The sequence below is a fragment of the Montipora capricornis genome, chromosome 6 (genome assembly GCF_036669925.1).
Source record: "Montipora capricornis isolate CH-2021 chromosome 6, ASM3666992v2, whole genome shotgun sequence".
Classification (NCBI taxonomy): Eukaryota; Metazoa; Cnidaria; class Anthozoa; order Scleractinia; family Acroporidae; genus Montipora; species Montipora capricornis.
In genome coordinates, this window is record NC_090888.1 from 635,449 (window position 1) to 657,948 (window position 22,500).

General features: G+C 38.7%; 2 protein-coding genes across 3 annotated transcripts in view; both read left to right on the top strand.

Annotated features, from left to right (window-relative positions):
• Positions 1-13,874, top strand: part of LOC138051121 (ephrin type-A receptor 7-like) — a 49,433-nt gene extending 35,559 nt beyond the window's left edge. For both annotated transcript variants that reach the window (XM_068897268.1, XM_068897269.1), the window contains 11 exons: positions 853-961; positions 4,301-4,338; positions 4,437-4,655; positions 4,780-4,890; positions 5,632-5,819; positions 6,037-6,156; positions 6,906-6,976; positions 7,537-7,577; positions 10,374-10,470; positions 11,109-11,208; positions 12,450-13,874. In XM_068897268.1, the coding sequence (XP_068753369.1) occupies positions 853-961; positions 4,301-4,338; positions 4,437-4,655; positions 4,780-4,890; positions 5,632-5,819; positions 6,037-6,156; positions 6,906-6,976; positions 7,537-7,577; positions 10,374-10,470; positions 11,109-11,208; positions 12,450-12,521 (1,166 nt within the window). In that variant the 3' untranslated portion in view covers positions 12,522-13,874. The remainder of the gene's footprint in view (positions 1-852; positions 962-4,300; positions 4,339-4,436; positions 4,656-4,779; positions 4,891-5,631; positions 5,820-6,036; positions 6,157-6,905; positions 6,977-7,536; positions 7,578-10,373; positions 10,471-11,108; positions 11,209-12,449) is intronic.
• A 247-nt stretch (positions 13,875-14,121) lies between these two features.
• LOC138051124 (ephrin type-A receptor 4-like) overlaps positions 14,122-22,500 on the top strand; it is a 10,807-nt gene continuing 2,428 nt past the window's right edge. Inside the window, exons 1-12 of the mRNA XM_068897271.1 lie at positions 14,122-14,347; positions 16,666-16,713; positions 17,268-17,630; positions 17,932-18,140; positions 19,228-19,291; positions 19,419-19,536; positions 20,280-20,332; positions 20,445-20,675; positions 20,810-20,920; positions 21,129-21,316; positions 21,547-21,666; positions 21,806-21,876. Coding sequence (XP_068753372.1) covers positions 14,332-14,347; positions 16,666-16,713; positions 17,268-17,630; positions 17,932-18,140; positions 19,228-19,291; positions 19,419-19,536; positions 20,280-20,332; positions 20,445-20,675; positions 20,810-20,920; positions 21,129-21,316; positions 21,547-21,666; positions 21,806-21,876 — 1,592 coding nt within the window. The 5' untranslated portion in view covers positions 14,122-14,331. The remainder of the gene's footprint in view (positions 14,348-16,665; positions 16,714-17,267; positions 17,631-17,931; positions 18,141-19,227; positions 19,292-19,418; positions 19,537-20,279; positions 20,333-20,444; positions 20,676-20,809; positions 20,921-21,128; positions 21,317-21,546; positions 21,667-21,805; positions 21,877-22,500) is intronic.

Sequence of the window (22,500 nt, forward strand, 5' to 3'; positions counted from 1 at the left end):
CTGTGGTGCTGAGTCGAGTTGTGGATCAATGAAGAGCGTTCATTGATTCTGTAGGGACAGAGATTGCCTGGTTGAAACAATAAATTTTGTTGGAGAATGTTTGCGACCTTCTTTTCTACCTGAGTGCGAAATTCGCAGTTTAATCCTCTTAGGGGGAGAGAAATTTCTGTTCATAAGTGTACCGGGGTCGCTGCCCCTGCGACTTTCACGCTCATGTTGTGACTGTTGCAAGTACTGGCAATGAAAAAGTGATTGCCTGGCACAAGCAAGCAAATAGGCTACCAGTATATTGACTGATTGGGTAAAGACAGTCCTTTGGATGGTTTTTTTTTGTAACTTCTGTAGTCTACCGCTGAAGCGGAAAAGTTGGACTTGCAGTAGAGCAGCGCAAAAGTATTTCATTGATACCAGGGCGCCTTTGGCTATCTCGTGGGTCCGGGGCATACTAATATTTTAAATTAATATAGTAATAATAAGCTGGCATTAACTAAGTCTTGGATTCGGAGCAAGCTAATAGTCATTTGTGGTTTGATCGAATCTCGTGTACCGGTAGTTTGTAGTTCCTTGCACAGTTGAAGTCGTTTAGTGTTCTAAAGGTCTCTAAAAGCACTATTCTTTTTTTTAATTGACAACTAGTGTCCTTTTCTTGTGTTGTTTAAACTGCAAGTTCTTCTCAAATTGTGATCTTAAGATTTTGTTGAGCGAAAATACTTGGCTATAAGACACACCCCAATTTTAGCACTAACCCAAAGACAGATTTTTCTTGAAAAAACCGTGCGCCTTAAAACCGAATAACTACGGTAGTTTGTATTTCCTTGCACAGTTTCAATGTTCTTGGTCTCTTCTCTACAGGTGGGAGCCAATCAAGAACCTATACAATTTACTTCTTTATGACCGTGATCCTCGGTACAATTCTCTTCACTGTCGCCACATTAGCCTGTTTATACGTTTATCACCGAAGGTAATTGGAAATTAACTCCAGTAGTTGAACTTTTATTTTTATTTGTTACTTAGTCATTCAAATTTCCAATAATTATAAGCTCTTGTTGGGTAGTCGGTGAATGAAGGTAACCTCACACAATTAGCCAGCATCAAAAATACCATAATACTCTTTGCTTGTCCCTCGAAAATTTTGCATAAGCATTGTTTTTATTTTCTGTTGGGACTTACAATGGTCTCAAGAGAATCTGGAAACAATGCTTATGTAAAATTGTGGAGGGACAAACAAAGAGTATTATGGTATTTTTGATACTGGCTTATTACTCTTACCAGTTATCATGACTGCCAGGTGATCTGGTGACGTAATTCGGAGGACTGGGGAGAAGACTTTTAACGCCGTATCCCACAACCGCGCGCGGCCTTATTTTTGAATTCATCATGACGGAGGTGAGGTTAGATCTCGTCGGTTCTACTTGAATGTTCATTCAGGAAATGTGGTAGACACGGAATGATCTGTTGAGTTTTGGCGATGAATATACTGCAGGGAGTTTGGAAACAACACCTAAGGCCGCGAACGGTTGTGGGACACGGCGTTAAAATTTTTCTTCCCAGTCCTCCAAATTACGTCACCAGATCACCTGGTGGAAACCTCTTGTAGTTGTTTCAGTAAAGCCAAAGTTATTTTTATCAAATTCCAAGGAACGGAATGGATGACTTACTGGAAGATTAAGTGGCTAGCCACAGTATTCCTAAAATGCTGGATTCTACGAGAACAAAAGAGTCAGGAGAACCCTGACAGCCAAAAAGAAAGCGCGTGGAGGTGCCATGGTTGTAGCCATTGGCAGTACTAGTGTTTACCCACAGTAAGGGCCTTACCCTTACCACAATCTCGTGCCCAGAGTCTAGTGGGCGATCATTTCTAGTCTCAGATCGTCTTGATTCTAGGAGAACGAAAGGGCCAGGGCCCAGGGGTCATTGAAGATGGCGGCAACAAGAAATTTGGCTCCAAGATTTATCCTTTTCAGCGCTTTACTTCTACAACTGCACTCGAAATACGACCATCTATCTATTGGTAACAATATCATACATAGTTTGAAAACGTCAACAGAGGTGGATGGTTGTACATCAACTGGATTTCAGTCGGATTTTCCGTTTGAAGAGATCGTTTTCAAAACGCGACGCCATATTGAATTTCAACGCTACTTAAGGCCCGTGCAAACGCTCTCAACATTGTTGGGCCCATCATGTTGCGAGCGTTTGCACACCATGTTGTGTGTTGTTGCGTGTTGTTGCGACGTGTTGGGAGTTGTTGGATGAAGTTTGAAACTGGTCAAACTGCAGAGCCGGAAAATTGGTATAACTGCCCATTTTTAACGGATTTTTACCCTAAAAAGGTTACCAAGAATTTTCGGGAGCCTTTTTTCTGGTTGAAATTTTCGAAAAGGTAAGTTTTGATCTCTACAATTTTCGGATCACAAGATTTCAGCTAGGAAATCCGAACAGGTGAAAAATTTTTAGGGCATAGAAATGTGCCTATATCTACCGTTTAAATTCCAAAATACGTTTAACAATGCTATGTTTAAGTGGTTTTGAACTATATTCTCGTTGGGTGCCCCTGGCAGCCATGGACATTCTAAGATCATATCTCAAGGACAGACCAAATAGAGTTAGATTAGGTTCTATAGTAAGTGATTGGAAACATGCTAAAAGGGGTTGTCCCCAATGCTCTTCTCTTGGATCACTAATGTGGAATTTGTATCAAAATGATCTTTCACACTTTGTCAAGAACATTGACATTTCAATGTATGCAGATGATCACCAGCTTTATGTGTCTGATAATTTTATAAATGCTGTGGAAGACAAGCTCAATGCAAATGGAGAAATTGCATCACAATGGTACTAAAATAATTTCCTCCAAGGCAATAAAGATAAGTACAATGCGATGCTACTATCTCGTGTAAAAATGAATCAATTCATATTAACATTGATTGACAAGATATTACCAACTGTAAAAATTTAAAATTACTTGGTGTCACAATAGACAGTGATCTTATGTTTAGGTCACATATACAAGAGATCTGCATAAATACAAGTAAGAAAATTGGAGTCCTGTCACGTTTAAAGAATATGATTTCTATTGAAACTAAACTTCTTTAAATTTGCAAATTTAGCCAATTTGACTTACAGCCATTTAGTTTGGAACTTCTGTACTAAATCAGATCGAAGAAAAGATTCAAGAGCGTGCTCTCCGCATTGTATTTAAGGAAAAATCACCCACATATGAGGAACTCCTTGAGAAAGCTGAACTTAAGTACTCTATATAGCCGGAGGCTTCAAGATATAGCTATAATGATGTATAAAGTCAAATACAAACTATTGCCTAGTTATGTAGTGGACATCTTTGAAGAAAATGAAGCCAGATATCATCTTCGTAATGAAAATGATTTTAAGCTACCAAGATTTCAATCTGTTAGATATGGGAAGCACTTTTTGCGATACCAGGGTCCATATTTGTGGTCCAAATTATCTCTTGCTGATAAATATAGCGATAACTTGAATCTTTTCATCAAAAAATAAGACAAAGAGACTTAGCTAACGTGCTTGACGACAGTTGTGAAAATTGTCATTTATGTTTATTTTAATGTTTAATCTCATAGGATGTAGGTTTTAATTAATATTCATAATTAATTCATAATTTTAATAGTGTTCGCTATATTTATCGGCCCGAGGCTATTAAGAAATTTTGTGAAAATTGTCATTTATGTTCATTTTGATTTTAATCTTAAGTATAGGTTTTCATAAATTCATAGGCTATTAACTTCAGGAAATTTTTAACATGTATCTATTTACTTGCTTTATCGTAGTGTCCCCAATTAGCCATCAAGCTAAATACTCAAGACACTTGAATAAAGGTTTTGTTGTTGTTGTTGTTGTTGTTGTTGTTTCCCAACACAGTGCACTTGTTTTCCCTTTGGAGGCTCCACAATTTAGTTAGACCACCATGCAATTAAGCTCTCACAAAAGTTTGTACTTCAGCGGTTAATAGATATAGTCTTAAATAGAGCGAAGAACTGTATTCCTGTTTGTTCATATTGGTCAGTATGACCCCGAAGTGTCAGTTTTTATGGCTGCTTTGGTGCGTGTTCTTACTAAAGCTTGCCAAAATATCTCCCGGGAATTTCATTCTCATCATTGCCTCAGCCAAAAGCAAAACTGCCCCCTGTCTACAGACGGAAAACTGCAAGCTTTCGTTAGATCTCTAGTCTCCATCCTACAATCCTACTTTCGTTTTTTGCAACGATTCGTCATTTTTCCGTCTACCTTCTTCGACAAATAAGTTCAAATTTTCGTTTACTTGCAGAAAAGCGCGTCCTGTAGAAAATTTCTCCGCCCCGAGAGGTAAGCTAATAAAAGGAGAGTTAAAGACGTGGTAAAAGAAACTTGTTGTTTTTCATATTCCTACGCTTTTTTTATTATTTTTCTGCAAAAAACCACAGCTAGCGTTCAAGAAGACATTCCAATAGAGTTTTTCACGCCAGGGACAAACACAGACGCTGCGATGAATGGTGGTCAGTATATGCATGTGAGTGACATTCCTTGCCTTGAGTTGGACCGAAATAAAATCAAGTATATAAAGCTACTTGGTAGTGGCAACTTTGGTGAAGTATACAAAGCAATTTTCGATGACACTGCTGTAGCTGTAAAATCTCTCAAAGGTGAGTTTTTTTCTTGAATTTCATTGCTACACTACAAAACGTTTGCGCCCAAATTAAGAGGCAAAGCGGCGCAAAAGTTTAATGAATGCAAATATTTTCTTTTTTTGTTGTTTTTCCTTCAAAGAAAATGCCACTCTGAAAGACAAACAAGACATGTTAACAGAGCTACAGGTGATGAAATGTCTCAGGCCTCATCCTCATGTTTTAAAGCTCATAGGCTGCCAAAGTAGTAGTGGTGAGTAATGTCAGTCTTAAGCTATCGATGGAACAGCAAATGAGACTGTTGCAGTTGAAACACGTCTGGGTAACTGAACTTGGCAAGTAAAAGTTCCTCTTCGAGATGTTTTCGAGGCGTCCGTAACTAAAAATTGATACCACTGTTTCCAACACCAGCGGAATGCTAGGACAAATTTTATGTACAATTTTGCAGATGCTTTGATGATCTGAATACTCTGAACGTCTGTTCACCTGTAGACAGATGATGGAAAAACCAGAAACATCACAAAAAGAGAAAAAAAGAAATCAATGCCTTTTATTAATAGCGATATTCACCCAAATCCATACTTCTACTTTTACTCGGATGGTCATCGCTATTCCTTTGGAAAATACGATAATCTGTCTTTAAGAAAAGGGTATACCAAAACAAAGTTCTCAAGTATATTTGTTTCCACCGGTTAGTTGGTCCATCCAACATGTTGGGGGAGTCACGTTCTTGGATTTAATATTCAGGATTTTCACTGCATTAATTTTCTTTCTGTTATCATGCACTCTTGTACGGATATTCCTTAAAGCCTTTCTTTCCTTTCTACATTCTTTCATTTTTAAGGGTAATTTTCCGCCACCTATAGTCTTTACCCATTCCATTATAAATGAATACATAAATAAGTAAACAAATTGATGCTCTAGCTCACAGACAATTTCCTGGTTTTCCCAAAGGTTCCAATCCTTTTCTGTCCACATCCTCTTGTATTTGTAGATCCAATTCTCATCGTCTTGGAGTACATGCCCTATGGAGATTTGCTGGGTTATCTTCGAAAGAGCAGAGGTCACTGCGACGTTTATAACTCAGGAGAGAAGAAGCCTACCTCCAGGCTCATTGCGATGGATCTTCTGTCATTTGCTTGGATGATTGCAGATGGTATGAGCTATTTGGCCAGCATGAAGGTGAGATTAGATCATTATTTCATCTATCCCTGTCTTCATGCATGCTGTAAACATCATTATCATTAATTTCACCAAAGTGGTTGCCATCGCCCTCCATGGTCTCAACATAATGATATAAATATGACAATTAAGTTAACCGTCACTAAAAACACTTTTTGAATCTACAACTTATAGGCAATACTCTTTTGGAAATGATATGGTCCTTTTATGGTCGCAGGTTGTTCATCGAGATCTGGCTGCTCGTAATATTCTCGTTGGCGAAAACAAAGTATGTAAAATTTCAGACTTTGGACTTGCCCGTGATGTGAACGCCGACATATATGTACGAACCTCTCAGGTACGGTTCTTAGCCAGTTTAGTTGATTCTAAGGCAAACAGCATCACTCTGGCTACCTAACTTTTTTAACTTTGTAGTTATTCTAGGTTCCAGCCCTTTTTCTGTTTTATTCACCAAAGGTAATTATATTATTTAGTATATCAGGGAAATAAAGGTTGTTGTTGTTGTTGTTGTTGTTGTTGTTGGGGAGTCAGGGTGGTTTAGTGGTCATCAAACGTGCCTCCCACCTCTGTGACCCAGGTTCAACTCTGGCCTAGTATCGTATGTGGGCTGAGTTTCAGTCGATCTCAACCTGACTCCGAGGGTTTTTCTCCGGGTACTCTGGTTTTCTTCCCTCATCAAAATCGACTCCCAGTCAATTACATCTGGCTGGGTTTGCGGTGATCCGAGATCACACATGGATCATATGGCGGCAGCCATGGGCGCCTTCACATGCATTCGGTCCGATCACGTTGAGCCGGTTGATCCTGAAAAGCCCTTGTAGGGAGCGGTCAACTAAGCCCACATTTACATTTTACATTTACATTTACGTTGTTGTTGTTGTTCACTAGTTTCATTTCAAATGCAAGGGCTGTGAAAAAATTGATTTCTTTATTTGTTGTCGAAATAATTGCTTGCTTGCTTGCTTCCTTGCTTTGACTGACTGACTGACTGAATTGATTGATTGATTAATTGATTGATTGATTGATTGATTGATTTGATTTGATTGATACATTAAGTGATTCATTCATATATTCATTCATTCCCAGGCTCGTCTTCCGGTCAAGTGGATGCCCCCGGAATCTCTTTTTCTCGGTGAATCGAGCACATTGAGTGACGTGTATGTAATTTTCTTAGGATGCAGTAGGCACGAAAACATTTCATACGATTTTTCCTACACTTGATCCTTGCTAGGAGTGCCGTACAAAATTAACGTGTACGTGAATAAACGCAGTCTGTTTTTGTTGACAAAAAGCACTAAAATTATAAGACAAGTTAAAGCTGATGTGCTCAACATAGAAAATATCTGTTTGTCTAAACTAAAGTAAAAACAAATTCAGTTGAGGCTGTTGGATCGGTGTAACAAGTCAATCTGCTGACAAAATATAGAGAATCTTGGATGCGAACTTAATTTGCGGTGCTTTGAAAAATAGTTACCGTCACTTATGCTAATATATTGTATTTTGTTGGAATTCTTCAATTTTTTTAACAAAGTTATCGATCACCGTAAGCTCAACCATTCAACTGGCAAAAAACAAAAGGTTCAGAAATAAAATGATGCAAAGTGAATAGTGCACGTAGTCCGTGTCCATCGCTGAAGAACGCTTGCCAGCCAAATAATTAGACGTAGTCGGCTTTATTGTCAATGCTTATCCCCTCTTTTTCGTTATTTTATATCAGATGGTCATACGGTATCGTTTTGTGGGAAGTATTCACTATAGGTAACTATTCACTTCTCTTTTTTTTTTATTCGTGATGAAACTGCTTTCTTCTATAAGCGTGAGAGAAATATTTTCTCCTGCTCTTCCTCGGTGCAAAAATCTGTGAAACTCAAGGAACATATAGTCGGGTAGCAGAAACCGAAAAATCGGGGCTTCGTTCAACCCAAGAGTTAGAAAAGGTTTGACAGTGGATTTCATTAAACCAATACCTCCTGAGTAAGGCTCGCTACCTCATAAAGTCGAAAGGTGGTATACGATCCGAGATAGAGGAGGGTTTTGCTACGTCACTGTTTCGTCAGCGTGAAAACGAAGCTGCAAACTGCATGACATTTGTTTGCTCCTTTTCTTACACTCTTATCAACATTGGCGGTCTAAATAGCCAGACAGGGCAAAATATTTGCTTCATGGGTTTAATTGTACCATAAAACGACGTCACGTGACTTATCACGTGTCAAGAAAAAATCCTTAAGAAACCCTTGAACATATGAAAAATCCTTGTCTTTTTACAAACAAGAATACAATTTGATTCTCAGCCTCTCTCATCACAAACCTTTCAACATTAAGCTGTCTAAAACGTTCATTCCACTTTGTACAGGTATTTTGCCCTTTGTTTAATCAATGCTTGATCGATTGTATGACTTAACGTGAAAACTAGGCTGATGCTCTTAAGTTGTTTATCCTCTGCTTTCAGTTAAAGATGATAGTTTTACAGTTTTCAGACTGTCACTACAATTTATCGTTGAGGAAATAACATAGATTCTTTTCAAAAAACGGTTTACATGTAGTAACATAATGCAGTCTTGACCAACGTGTCCGCTATATTAACCAAACGTTTTTACACTGAACCGACAGTTACAAACAATTTAAATTATGCAACACTACTACTAAACAGCGACTGCGTTAGAACGTTCATAAATTTTTACCCAATTGGAAAAAGAGCCAATGCATCTCAAATTTCAATCATTTGACTTGATTTACGTTAATTCTTGATTTCAGTTTACAGTGTCCCCAATTAGTGCTCCAGCGCTAGAGTAATGAACTATTTATGTGGTTAATGAGGTGCCTAGCTATAGCTAGTCATTTTCACTATCTTCAGAGTCACTGTCAAAATAAAGCGGTGTGCGATGAGGGTTGTGGCAGGCTTCTTCATCTGCCATGCCCCAACAGGACTCTGTACATGTAAGGCCAGTACCAGAACAGGAACAATTTCCATGACACATAGATCTTCTGTACTGGCATGACGTTAATTCAAGAAGACTTCTTGGTGCTGGTTCCATTGTCATCAGAACTGGTTTCAACATTATACCTTCTTTCTGGTGGTGGTAGTTGTTGCATCGCTGTCAAAGCATCACTTCACACGCATGCCTGATAAGTATTGTGTTAAGGCGTCCGAAGTAGGCGGTAGTATTTCGCTTCGCTGTTTAGTTTTTTTTTTTGGGCAAAACATTACATACCGACGCAAAGATAGACAGAATTATGTATGTACACATACACCTATAAGTATGTATGATATGCAGTATTACTGAGTATTTTTGCTCTTTGTGAGTAATTTGACTCGCCCAAGCGATACTACACACAAAGACGACTAATAGACTATACATATTTTGATGAAATCGTTATAGTTATTGTAAAAAGTTTCAGTTCTTCCATTGTTCAGATCATTTTTCTCATCAGTTTTATAATTATCTCCATGGGGTCCTAAAGCGAGCAGAATTTTATTAAGTACTTTAAAACGTATGGTATGAGCTGTGTTATGAGCGCTAGTGCACGACGAATAGCAGTTGGCGTGCCAGTAAACGTCAATGCTTCTTAGATCTTCTTGGAAAATTCGCTTGAAAACCTTATCTTGACGAACATGTGCTGATTTCAGAAGAGTATGAACTGTTTAATCTTTCCCTTTTCTAAGAATGTCGCTAGGCTTTTCTGTCTGAAAAATGTTACATTTCCCAGGAACTGAGAATTTTATCTTTTTGGGGTCTGGGGGAAAGGGAAGAGCGTAACCATCTTTAGATTTCTCCTGACTAGCCATGGCAGCTATCAAAGAGAGAAAGTTCATGGGAAATGTTTTGTTTTGTTCTGAAGTTTTATTCACGTAAAGTAATAAAAGACATAATGAGCAATGCATGCCGGAACTTGTTTTGCATCTATTTGTTTGCATCAATGTTTTTTATTCATTCATTTATTCAGTCATTCATCGATCACTCACTCAGTCAAGACTGCATTATGTTACTCCTGGTTACTACATGTAAACTTTTTTTTGAAAAAAATTTATGTTAGTTCCTCAAGGATTCATTGTAGTGACAGCCCAAAATCTCTAAAACTATCATCTTTAATTAAAAGAATAGGATAAGCAACTTAAAGCATCAGCCTAGTTTTCATGTTAGTCACTATAATAATAATAATAATAATAATAATAATAATAATAATAATAATAATAAAGACTTTATTTATACAGGGTAGCACGTAATAGCCAGAGGCTAATAAACTTGTGGCCCTCAATCGACCGAGCATTGATCTTTGATCATTAATTAAACAAAGTGCAAAATACCTGTAAAAGGTGGAATGAACGTTTTAGACAGCCAAATGTTGAAAGGTTTGTGATAAGAGAGGTTGGAAATCAAATTGTATTCTTGTTTGTAAAAAGACAAGGATTTTTCATATGTTCAAGGGTCTCTTAAGGATTTTTCTTGTCACGTGACAAGTCTCGTGACTTCGCTTTATGGTACAATTAAATCCTTAGCAAGAGCTAGGGAAATAAGAAAAGCGTTCCCCATGTTTTTACTTCTTTTTTCCTAGGGGACTCACCATATCCTGGAGTCAAGTCTCGAGAAGTAGCTTCTTTGCTGGAAGGAGGATATCGTATGCCACGCCCAGATCATATCTCAGAAGAACTGTAAGTCCGTTGCACCAATGCTCATCTCTTTAAGACCAAACCAGAATGAATTTTAAGAAACGTTTTCAAGGTTTCTTTTCCCACCCAAGCACTACTGCGTATTTGATGTTTTGCCGATTCGCAAAGTTTTTGCCGAAGCGAAAAACCTGGGGTCGCACTAGGCAAAGGCCCGCGATGACAGATTTCCACCGCAAAGTAAACAAATTCCGGCAAAGATTTGCCAAGTGCGACCCATGCCTTTTATTGGATGATAAATTTGAACCCTTGCATGCGTGTTTGGATTCTCTGCAACCCGCTGGAAATTTATTGCCTTATTCATTGATCTATTGTCTAAACGAGTGACTGACTGACTTGTTGGTTGATTCATAGTTGGATTGAAACATTGACTGATTGTCTGATTGATATCCGGGTTTCATAGGTTGATCGACAGAATGCCAGACCGGCAGAATGACAGTCGTAGAGACCAAGCGGAGATTGATGAATTCGTCGAATTTCTGACAGTTAAATGTGATTTCAAACAAGCTGCGCCTCTTTCAAATTTTCAGAGAAAATCAAATCTGAGCCGACACAAATTAATAGGAAATTAAAACGAACAAAGCAACCTCTTTCGTTAAATTTATGAGAGTGTTGTTTTTTAGGTATTCCGTTATGTCTGAATGCTGGTCAGAGAAACCTGACGCTCGCCCAACATTCCCGTGGATATGTACAGCCATGAAAAGATTGATGGCTGATCGTAAGGTATATCTACGAAACGAATAGAAATCCATTACCCTATATTTAACCAAAAGCGTAAAATTTTGGCTTGTAACATTTTTTCCTTTATCAAGACCGACTTCTTCAAACGGTAAGATTCCAACTGAAAGAGTAGGTTGTATGACGAAAGCGGAAAGGTAGGATGTTGACGAGGGGTGTTTAGAATGATGAGGATGGGAAATCGACAATCGAGGGTTAGGGTTAGGAGGGTCGATGAGGAAAATCAGAATGTGTTAGTAAGTGCAGGTCAAGTATCGAAAAGGGCAGGTCAAATGTGGCAAAGGTACGTCTAAGGGAATGTCAACCATCAACAAGGGACGATTGACCATCGGAAAGGTCATATGAACCATCGAAAATGGTAGGCCAAATTTCGAGTTCAAGTGGCTAAATATGCGGATCAACAGTTTGATTGTAAAAGAAGAGATGCCGTTAAGTAGCAGGTTAAATTCTAACTGGGACAACTCCGTTAGTGGCTTGAAGAGGGGACGCAGAAAAGACCCTGGCGAGGTTGTTAGAGGAGGAAAATGACACGTGATGAGTAAAAGTTCTTATTGTGCAGAACTTCCGGAACAGATTCGATCATTATCACTCAAATTCAACCTAGCCGAGTACTAGTACTCTACAGATTGGGGAGACTTTAAATCAATCAATCTTCATAAAATTATGGCAGATCAAACGTTGGTCCTGAAAAGATAAAGGTTTAGGTCCTTATTTTACGAGGGTAACACGTGACAGTGATCTAGATTTACTGATAAGCTTGTGGCCCTCGCTGCACACCTTCTCTCCCCTTTTCTCCGTCAATGTTCCGTGGCAGGTATTCAAAGCTACAGCTACAGGGAACAGCCTGAGGAAAGTCGAAACAGACGTCGATCGAATGACACGGGGATCGAACTGGCGACCCTCCAGCTCAGAAGGCCGCGCACTAAGCGAATGAGAAACGCATGTCTCTAAAACTGATGAAACTAGAAAAACTCTCTGAAAAGAGCTTAACCTACACGCGGCGTTGAGATCGGGAATCGAACTTGGAAGACATTGATGCAAAGTGAGAGCTCTAATCATGTGCACCCATGCTTAGTTTCCGCCCCTCAAAATCAATCTGCAAAAGAGCTTACACTCTATTCTAGATTCTAAAATTCTAAGATCCCTTTGATTAGCTACTTGAGTTAGCTTCTCACCTGCAATTGAGTGGTGTTACTTACTATTATTTTGTTCTGTTGTTTATACAGACATACGTTAACCTTGATGTCTACAATGACAAAGATTACGTCAATTTCGACATGACTGATGACTTGCAGTGATTCCCGGATGAAACAACTATTCAGAAGAAAAAACCTAATTTGCCGTATAGTGTCGAGCAGAATATACTTGTCTTTTGATAAAAATGCATACAACTTAAGCGAGACTGAAAACGTTTTAAAATACAATGTTTGTAAAACTGATTAACTGATTTTCTTCTCATCAAACTAGTTCTTGTTGAGAACAGCAGATCTGCATTTAGCTTCTTTTCATAGAAAAATTACGAAAACTGCATTGAAATGTCACAACATGCAACGACTTAATTAAAACTTGAGAAAAGCAAAAAAAGGTTGAAGTAGTTTGTCTCCCAGGAGTGTTATAAAATCTTTTAATTTTTTAAAAAACATAAATGGGATTCGAATCAAATCCATGAGAATAGAATCTATTCAAATCGACTTGAATGCAGCTGCAGCTGAATAATTTCTGTATTCTTGCACCACCCAATGAGCAAAGTCAAGTGCAACAAAACAGCCAACAAGGGACGCATTCGTTTAGAGTAAATCAGGAAAAAGACCAAAGTGGTATCCTTGAATTTTTTTTAACAATACCTGACTTTTTTGCGACCCTGTTACAAAAAAAGGACAACTAATCCACTTATTTTTTAAAAATCAAACCGGAATGCGGCAATAAACAGATTGTTAACGGAATACTCCTCGAGAGAGAAGTTCTCCCTAGCTTCCACCAATCTTTTGTCGAGCATACCCGTACCACTTAACACTTAAAACTGATCGTCCAAGTCATTGAAGTCCTCAGGTGGTGGCAAAGGTATGCCCTTTGTACTGAGAAACGTTATCGCAATCCATGCATTGTTAGCCTAAGGCCCTGTTTACATGGAGGGAGAGTAACCCTGCTGGAAGGGCTCGAGGTAGGGTTACCCTCCTAGGAGGGTCAAGATTGGGGTGATCAGATTACTGTCATATTCCCGCCAACTACAAACATGTCTTCGCGTGTTTATAAACCTGGGGAACTATTTCGTCGAACAATGCTGGCAAGAGTGACTAATCCAAGCCGGAATGATAGAGGCAGAGATAGCCCCGGGGATAACCCTACACATGTAAACGGGGGCTATCTATTGACCCTTCTAGAAGGGTAACCCTTCTAGGAGGGTTACCCTCCCTCCATGTAAACAGTGCCTAAGACATGGATAAAGAGTACTCGTGAATTACAATGCTAATTGAATCGCATTGTTGAAGTGTAGTTCCTTGGGAACTGTGCGTTGTTCTTTATAAAGTCACAATGATCTTTCCATCTGGTGAGCTGTCATGAAAGAGAAAGGTATTAGGCTGTATCCTTCTCCAGTTTAGCTTCATTGTTCAGTGAAAGTTCTAAATAACAATCTGTATGTTGCTAAAAACCGTTTGTCATATACTATCCAAAAGGAAGTATGTCTTCCAACAATTTGCTGTTGAGTTATAATTTTCGTATTTGCATTTTGCGAAAAATAGTGATTTAGAATTTAAACGATCTCGTCCCTACAAGTTTTCAGCAGTTAAAACAGATAGCAAAGTTTCTCGATCCTCTAAACAAAAGAAAGCACAAAGGGGTGATAAAAATCTCGCCACAATTTTCGGATCCATTAAAAGCGAATTAATGGTTATCGGCAGAAGCCCTCATGGATATGCGCCTATGCAACTTTATCATTTACACATAGTCTATCTGTCTTTTAAGACAACACCTGATGGTGTATGAAAGGAATATGGCTCATGAATAAGGTGGTGTTTTGTCTGAACATCTTCACCCTGGGATAATCGCCGTTATAACGTAGATTTGCCGTTCTGGAAGAGCAACGGTGACAAGTCTGCCGTGTTTGCTATGGAGCAACATGCACGTAAGTATTGTTTCTAAGTCATTTTGTTACTGTTGTTAATTATCCTAAAATAAATGAAGAATAATGTTTTCTCTTCTGCGTTAAGATTTAACTTCTGTCTTGGATGAAATAAGCGTTGAGGCCGGCCCACTGAATTTATAGTAATTGATTTTTAGCACAAAAGTAGCCTGCATTCGTTTGACTTCAGTCGAATTTTCCGTGCAACGCATCCGATTGTTTAGAAAAATGAAAAGCAATCGCACAGCTTATTTTCGTATTAAGAAAGTTGCTGAAAAATATTTATTATTGTCATCTTGCAAATTGCTATCTTTCGATTTAGTCATTTAGGACTTACAAATCTGTCTATAAAAACACTAGAGATTCACACCTGTCAATGATTTGATTCATTTATTGAATAGGGAAATGACTTGATGCTGGTTTCAACAAATCCGCAAGATTTTTTTTCACTTGTTAAAAATTTTCCTTGCCGCCATACACCACCAGCTCTTCTACCTGCTTCCATTGTACTTATTTTTGCAAAGCAAACCTCTAAATTAATGCTCTCGATGAAAAGTGCATGGATGCCTTTTTGTCACATTTTCTAGCTGGATCTAAGAAGAGAAAGATCTATGAATTTAGCCAACACGAAAACCATTTTGATTTCAAACATGTTATCTTCTGTTGGCAGTTTAATTTGCTGTATCGCGAGAGAACCGGGAATAAAAGTCGCTTTACATAAACAACTTGGTCATTCACGGGCATCACAAAAGAAAGCGAATAATCTAGAAAGAAAAAGCAATTTGTCTCCAAGTCTGGGAACAAATCTATTCCCTTTGACATTTTGCCTTTTCCTTCAAATTGGATGTGTACGTCAATATTCCATTGTAATAGGATATACAGTTTCGATTGAAAATGTTTTTTGAGGTAGAATTCTTGTTCCTAGCAACGGGCCACTTGCACTCTTTCAATGAAACCGATTCCACACAAGATAAATATATTTATAAATTATTCCGTACGGGTTATAGCCTGCGGCAAATTCTTGATAAATACATTGGATATTACGAGGAAGCTTTTTTACTATTATGATTTCAAACTATAACAAAGTTCATGTTTATGAAACAAAGGAGGGGCGATATTTTCACAAATCCAAGTTTAAGTCCATTTATTAAAATATAATTTGTTCATGTAGATCAGTTAAATATAAATTACTGAAGAAGTTTCAGTTCCCAACCTTGAAATAATAGGAGCTTCCGACATTTTACAACTTCTTGTTGAGAATACCGCTTTGAGGCGTGTAGTTGTTTGCGTGATGTCATTTCCTATGAGAGAATTCGCGAAGTCGTACCGAGCGAGAAGACGGACTCAAAACAAATCTCTCCTCGGCGAGGACTCAGCCGAACTTTAAAACATTAGTGGTTGCCAATGGTTGCAAAAAAAAAAACACATGCTTTCAAATGTTTGTAGCCGGGAAAGGTCAGAAGAAGTTAATCTCGATGCTCACAAACTAGACTTGCGGTATCTGTGGAGTGCTCGAATAAAAATTGCTTGACTTTGTGAACGTAATCCTGAAACAACTTCCATCATACAGTGCTAAGCAACCACGCAAAAATTCATTTGTCTCTAATCATTATAAATGGGATAATTATAAGAAAGATATAATTCCCATCATTCACTTTATGAAAAGTCTTCCTCGGAAGGTTTTCATTCTTCATATCCATGCACTCTTTTACCACATAGTGATTTTAAGCCAAATTTTGGAAGAGTGTATTATTTTTCCATTGGCAAAGTTGTAAATATAGTACTGTAATCGAGCTTTAATAATGGCCTAGCAATCCGGAGGGCATCTAATAGAAACAGTGAACCAAAAATGAAAACACAAAATAGTAGACCGTGCCGGACCACTACTGTATTATCCTATGACATGAAAAACAAACTAAAAGCCAAAAAAGAAAACAAAAACTAGACGGGCTAACAATACAAAGTTTACGGGAAAAAACTTCCCTTATTATTGCCATTTTGTGTGTGCAAATACTGAAAATTCACTCTCGATAAACCACATCACAAAAAAAAGTGGCGCGCGCGCGATGAAAATGACAAATTGGAAAGAAAGAAAATACTGGGTTTATGGCCATAAACATTTGGGTGCTTTTGCAATATTATTTTTGGCACATTTTTTGCATTTTTTGACTATTCACATTGGAAAATTGAAAATGCCTTATATGGGACCGCTGCGCCAACAAAATCTAAGTTCAATGGGTATGGTCAAAAAAGTTCTCTCTCAAAAATCAGCTCGTGATTACTGACAGTTGTTGTTCTTTCTTTTTTAAATGAAATGTCAGCGTGCCCACCCAAAAATTTCAATGAAGGAAAGGGATTGAACTGCACAGGTACATATCTAAATTTTGTTCATTGATTCAAGTCACACTAGAATGACAGTAACATGCCGAATACCCTGCCACCTTAATTGGCATCCGGGTTCATTAAAGAAAGAGACAGGATACAATAGATGTTATTTTTATGCTAGAAAGTGGAAGAGAATTCTGTAGTTAAACACTGGCAAGTGCAGCCTCCATACTTTTGTATAGGGAGGATGCTGTTCCAAATGTCCCGTTTCGTGGATGAGATCACAGGCAGTTATAATCGTATATTAAATGTCTAATTTTTCCCTCTATTCCACTATCTTCACCCAAGTCTGCAAAGACACACCGTACAACACTCCATGTACAATAATCTTTGCTATCTGCATGCTTTTCTTTAATAATGAGTTGGTACGTTAAATGTAAAGAACCTCCTTTCGTAAGTTGTTACCCATCTGCAATTTCAGGTTAAGCCATCCAGTTTTCATTTCTGATGATTATGATATTGCAGCTTAAATGCAAAATTAGGTCTGACATCAATTCTCATGAAAGACATAAACTGCGCTTTTAAACATTTTTCCTAGAAATTCCATCAGCACCACGAAATTTACTGGTCACATTCGTAAACCAAAGTGCCATAGAGTTGGCATGGGAACCACCTGAAAAAACAGGTGATGAGAAGCAAGTGTTTTATGACGTGAAATGTCGTAAGACATGCAACGTTGATGACGCCAACAAGTGCGTCGAGAAAACTTGCGATTACAACGTCAATTACATACCCAGAAAAGAAGGAGTGCACGAGACACACGTGATGATCACGCATCTATTGTCATATGTCACTTACGAGATGAGAATCTACGCCAGGAACAGAGTGAGTGTAGTGGCTCAAAAGATGCATGGATCTGACGGAAACTTTGCATCAATTTCTGTTAAAACAAATGGATCACGTGAGTTTTCTTTTCTCTTTATAATTTAAATTTCTGTGCCAAACAGTTTAAAAACTCCCAAAGAATCGCACTTATCATAAGTCATAATACTCGTTAAATGTAAGGGAGCTGAAGAGGCTTTCGGGAGCATTTATCGCTGATAAAAGTCCAGGCCTTAGCATGCTTCTTTACTTGTTCTTCATTTGTGTCTCCTATCAAAGTAACGTGTTTCACTAACGGGAAACCGCGGATTAACTATTGGGCCCGGAACTTGCTGATAGTAAAATTTTGGTTTGATCTTTTTTTTTTTTTGCTGTTCAAGTTCCTGGTAAAGTAGAAGTATTCCTTGAATCGTTAAGTGGCACTACCATTCGCGTTTCGTGGAGATCAGCGAGCAAAAATGGCGATACACTGGCTTATTACCTGACCTACACAAGAGCAGATGATGCGAACGATTCACAAACCCTCAAGACAACAAAAACGGATGTGATTTTATCTGGGCTCGAACCTGGAAAAACATACAGTTTTGTGGTGAGAGTTTGGCTTTTGCGAACATCTTTGTCATACTATACATTATTTGTAGCTAACCGACGATTATAAGAAGTACGACAGAGGTAGATTACTGTACTGTGCCACGCATAGAATGTAACGTCCGTACAAGCGCAAGTACTTCAAAGTTTGACTTGGACAGTTTTATCAATTTATCGTTTCTAATCATTCTCAGCACATGCTCTTTGAAAGCGCATGGTTTGCGAGAAGATTGGACAGTACATGAGCTACTGCGGCCATAGCGATCATTGATTGCCGCAACATCTTGGAAATTTAATTGTGGCGTCAAATAAATTTCTCTCAGACAAGATACCTGCTTTACATGATGGCATTTCAGAACTAGCAGTAGGGATAGGCTCCACGTTTCTGTGCGGTGTATCAAATTACTCAAAATATTGATTAGTTGACTGATTGATCGATTGATCGGTCGATCGAGCGATTGATTGACGCACTTATTGATTGGACTTTCGTCTTCAGTAAATATAAAACGCACGAGGCGGAAATGAACATAGTGAGCAAACTTCGCATTATATGTATTATAACGCGCACCGGTGGCTCAGTTGGTTGAGCACCGGGCTGTCACGCGGGAGGTCGTGAGTTCAACTCCGGCCGGACCAACACTCAGGGTCTTTAAATAACTGAGGAGAAAGTGCTGCCTTTGTAATTACATCTGCAAATGGTTAGACTCTCTAGTCTTCTCGGATAAGGACGATAAGCCGGAGGTCCCGTCTCACAACCCTTCAATGTTCATAATCCTGTGGGACGTAAAAGAACCCGCACACTTGTCGCAAAGAGTAGGGCATGTAGTGCCCGGTGTTGTGGTCTGTCTTCTATGGTGTATCATGGTTGGGGGGGTAAATGCTCGGAGAAATTAGCTACACCAAGCTACTCTAAAAATCCGAGGGTAAATAAGGATATATGATATATGATGATATGATAATGAGAAGTTTGTTCACTATGTTCATTTCCTCCGGCCGTATGTGCTTTATCTCTACTGAAGTTAAAATGGCCGGAAAACAAAAATAGTTATGCATTTGCGTCTTATTTATTGAAATTTGTAATCTGGTAGGTGATGGCAGAAAACCATGTCGGACAAAGTTCAAGTGAAGTAATCTTAATGACGATAATGGACGGTGAGTCATTTTTGTTGCCTCTTGATTGTGCTCGTGTGTTGCTCGTGTATTAGGGTTTTTACAATTTCAAAGTTCAACGTCTTAAAAAACTTTTCCCATCTTTTCGGGGTTTTTTTCCACGTTTCAGGTGATTCCAGAGGAAACAAACAGGGCAACTATACTACTTACATCATTGTATCTGTAATTCTTGGTACAGTTTTTTTCACAGTGGCTACCTTGACTGGTTTATTCCTTTATCGGCAAAGGTAAAAAAGGGTTTAATTTATACAAGAATCAGTGATAAGTTACTGTTTTGCAACATCTGAGTAAGCAAGGGCTCCACAATTTCAGGCTACCAGCCTCAGTCAATAACACTTACTAATCATACATTCTCTACTATGAAAACGTCATGTAAAAATTGTTTTTAGTGAGTCTTTTTTTATCATATTCCTAATAACAGACTGGAAAGTGCTTAGTTGATGTTTTTTTTTCCAAGTCAAACGCGGGATGTCTAGCAGACAAAAGAAAGACACTAAAATGGCAGTACGCAGTATTTCTTTGGCAGTATAATCGCGTAGTATAGGGGCGAGACACTCGCATACTCGTGCCAGGAGTATTCGGGGACAGAGCAAGAGTTAACAGTTGGCAAGAGATTGCTCTTCTCGTTCACGTCCTACAATGTGGGCAAAGTATCTTAAAAATAAATCGGTACGAGCGGCTCCAAAGTGAAATATAGAATGAAAGATTGTCTATTGCTTGCTCACATTGTCGTCAAAACCTAGAATTTGGTGATTTGACGTCGTCGCTTTGCAGAGAACCGCTAAGATACTTGCTAAAATCCGTGTCCGCACGTGCAGCACGATTATTTAATATGCTCTTTCAACCAATCATATCATTGTGTTATGTGGTTGTCCCCGACGTCGTCGTCGAGGATCTTAACTGATCCCTAATGACATTTCGTTGTTGTGATATTACGTACAGATATGTTCAAACTTTCTTTACCTTGCAGAAAAGTTCCCAACAAATCTGTGCGTCGTGTTGAAAATTCTTTCGCTCCAGAAGGTAAGCGGAAAAAGGGACGGTTACTAACAAAACCGTCAAAGAAACGTGACCTGTTTGTCATATTTCTGCGGACGTAATAGTAATTTTATTTTAATTTGAATTTGATTTCAAGAAAGCGTTTCTCTTGTTCAAGAAGAGACTCTAAGGACCTTTGTCATGCCGGAAACAAAGGCGAATGCTGCCATAGATGGGGGCCAGTATATGGAAATGAGTGACATCCGTTCTTGCTTCGAGTTGGAACGAACTGAAATCAAGTTTGTAAAGGTACTTGGAGGTGGCAACTTTGGAAAGGTGTATAAAGCGATCGTCCGTGACACAACCGTAGCTGTAAAATCTCTCAAAGGTGAGACCTTCCTCCAATTTCTCTGCCACACCATAAAGCATTTCTTAGGAGAGTAGGTACACAAGTTAAGGAGCAAAGTTTCCACTGTTGAAGAATACAAATTTAACTTTTGCTTGTTTTGATTTTCACAAAAGATCATGCAACTATCAAAGACAAACAAGACATGTTGACAGAGCTACAAGTAATGAAATGTCTCAAGCCTCATCCTCATGTATTACAGCTGATTGGCTGCTGTAGTCGCAGTGGTGAGTACTGTTAGCTTTAATAATTCTTTCATAAGCCCAAAAAACGTCTGGGTGTGTAGACAAAAAAAGCCTGCTTCCAATAGTTTGGAAATTGATATAAGTAGACGATTTTCTGAGTCTGTTTACAAATATTTCCATCATCTTTTCGTCTTCTTATCTTATCTTCTTTCCATCCTCTTTTAACCACATCAATTTGCTATAATTGCAGATCCTCTTTTTATCGCACTGGAGTACATGCCCTATGGGGATTTGCTCGGTTATCTGCGCAAGAGCAGAGGTTACTGCGACATTTATAACTCAGGAGAGAAGAAACCTACATCAAGGCTCACTGCAATGGATCTTCTGTCATTTGCTTGGATGATTGCAGATGGGATGAGCTATTTGGCCGACATGAGGGTGAGATTAAGTTGTTGCTATTTATCTCCTAATGTCTTTAGATCGGTGACGTCTCCCTAGCATAGCGTTCGCTGTCAGCAACCATAGTCACCTTGGTCACGGTATCATGATGAACATCTACAATAATACAAAAGTTGGCTGCTTCTAAAATCACCATTGACTGAATAGATAAATTGGTCAGTACGTACGTTCTTGGATACGCTCTTGTTACGCTTCATTTTTGGTTACAGGTTGTTCATCGAGATTTGGCCGCTCGTAACATTCTCGTGGGCGAGAACAAAGTATGCAAAATTTCAGACTTTGGACTTGCGCGTGATGTGAACGCCGACATATATGTGCGAAGCTCTAAGGTGCGTTTTCAGGGCCAATTTGTTCCAAGGCAAGGAGGTATCACACTAATCTCTCGTATTCCTAATATTGTAGATTTTCTATGGTAAAGGTAAAGGAGATTGATTGTTTGATGAGATTTCATAATTGCTTTTCTCACAGGCACGTCTTCCAGCGAAGTGGATGCCCCCAGAATCTCTCTTTCTGGGTGAATCAAGCACAATGAGTGACGTGTATGTAAACCCATATCAAGCTACGGCCGACCAATCGCGTGATACATGATGACCTTATTCCCATACAACATTATGTTCTCAGAAGTTGATCAATATAGTAAATGCGTTAACGTGCATACGCATTCGACAAAAATACTGACTTTCATTTGCCCCGAAATACGTGAAGAGATAGTATACTCATTTTAACCAGTAATAGAGGTTTCAACATTTGTTTGTGGGTTTGGCCAATACCAACAATTACGGTCAGCTCAGATACTGCTGTATTTTGAGCGCCTATAACTATAGTAGTTCATTTAACACAAAGAAATTGATATGGACAATCACAGAAGGCAGACAAATGAGTGAAATAAATGCAAGGAAGATCAAGTGAATGGACCTTCGGAAAAGGGGTCAGAACGCAGCTATATTACAGCGGCTCTACTGACTGGTTTAGAAAACAAAAGGCACAAAAAATATTCAAGGGAAACAATGGAGCTTAATTCTAATCACAGTAGAGCTGCATCCTATACTAGACCCGGTGTAATGAAATTAGAGGTACCGTACCAGGAGACAAATTGTTTGGTCTGCCCAATTCCAATTCTTAAAATATGAGATGCAGAGAATGCTAAACCCAAATCAATACAA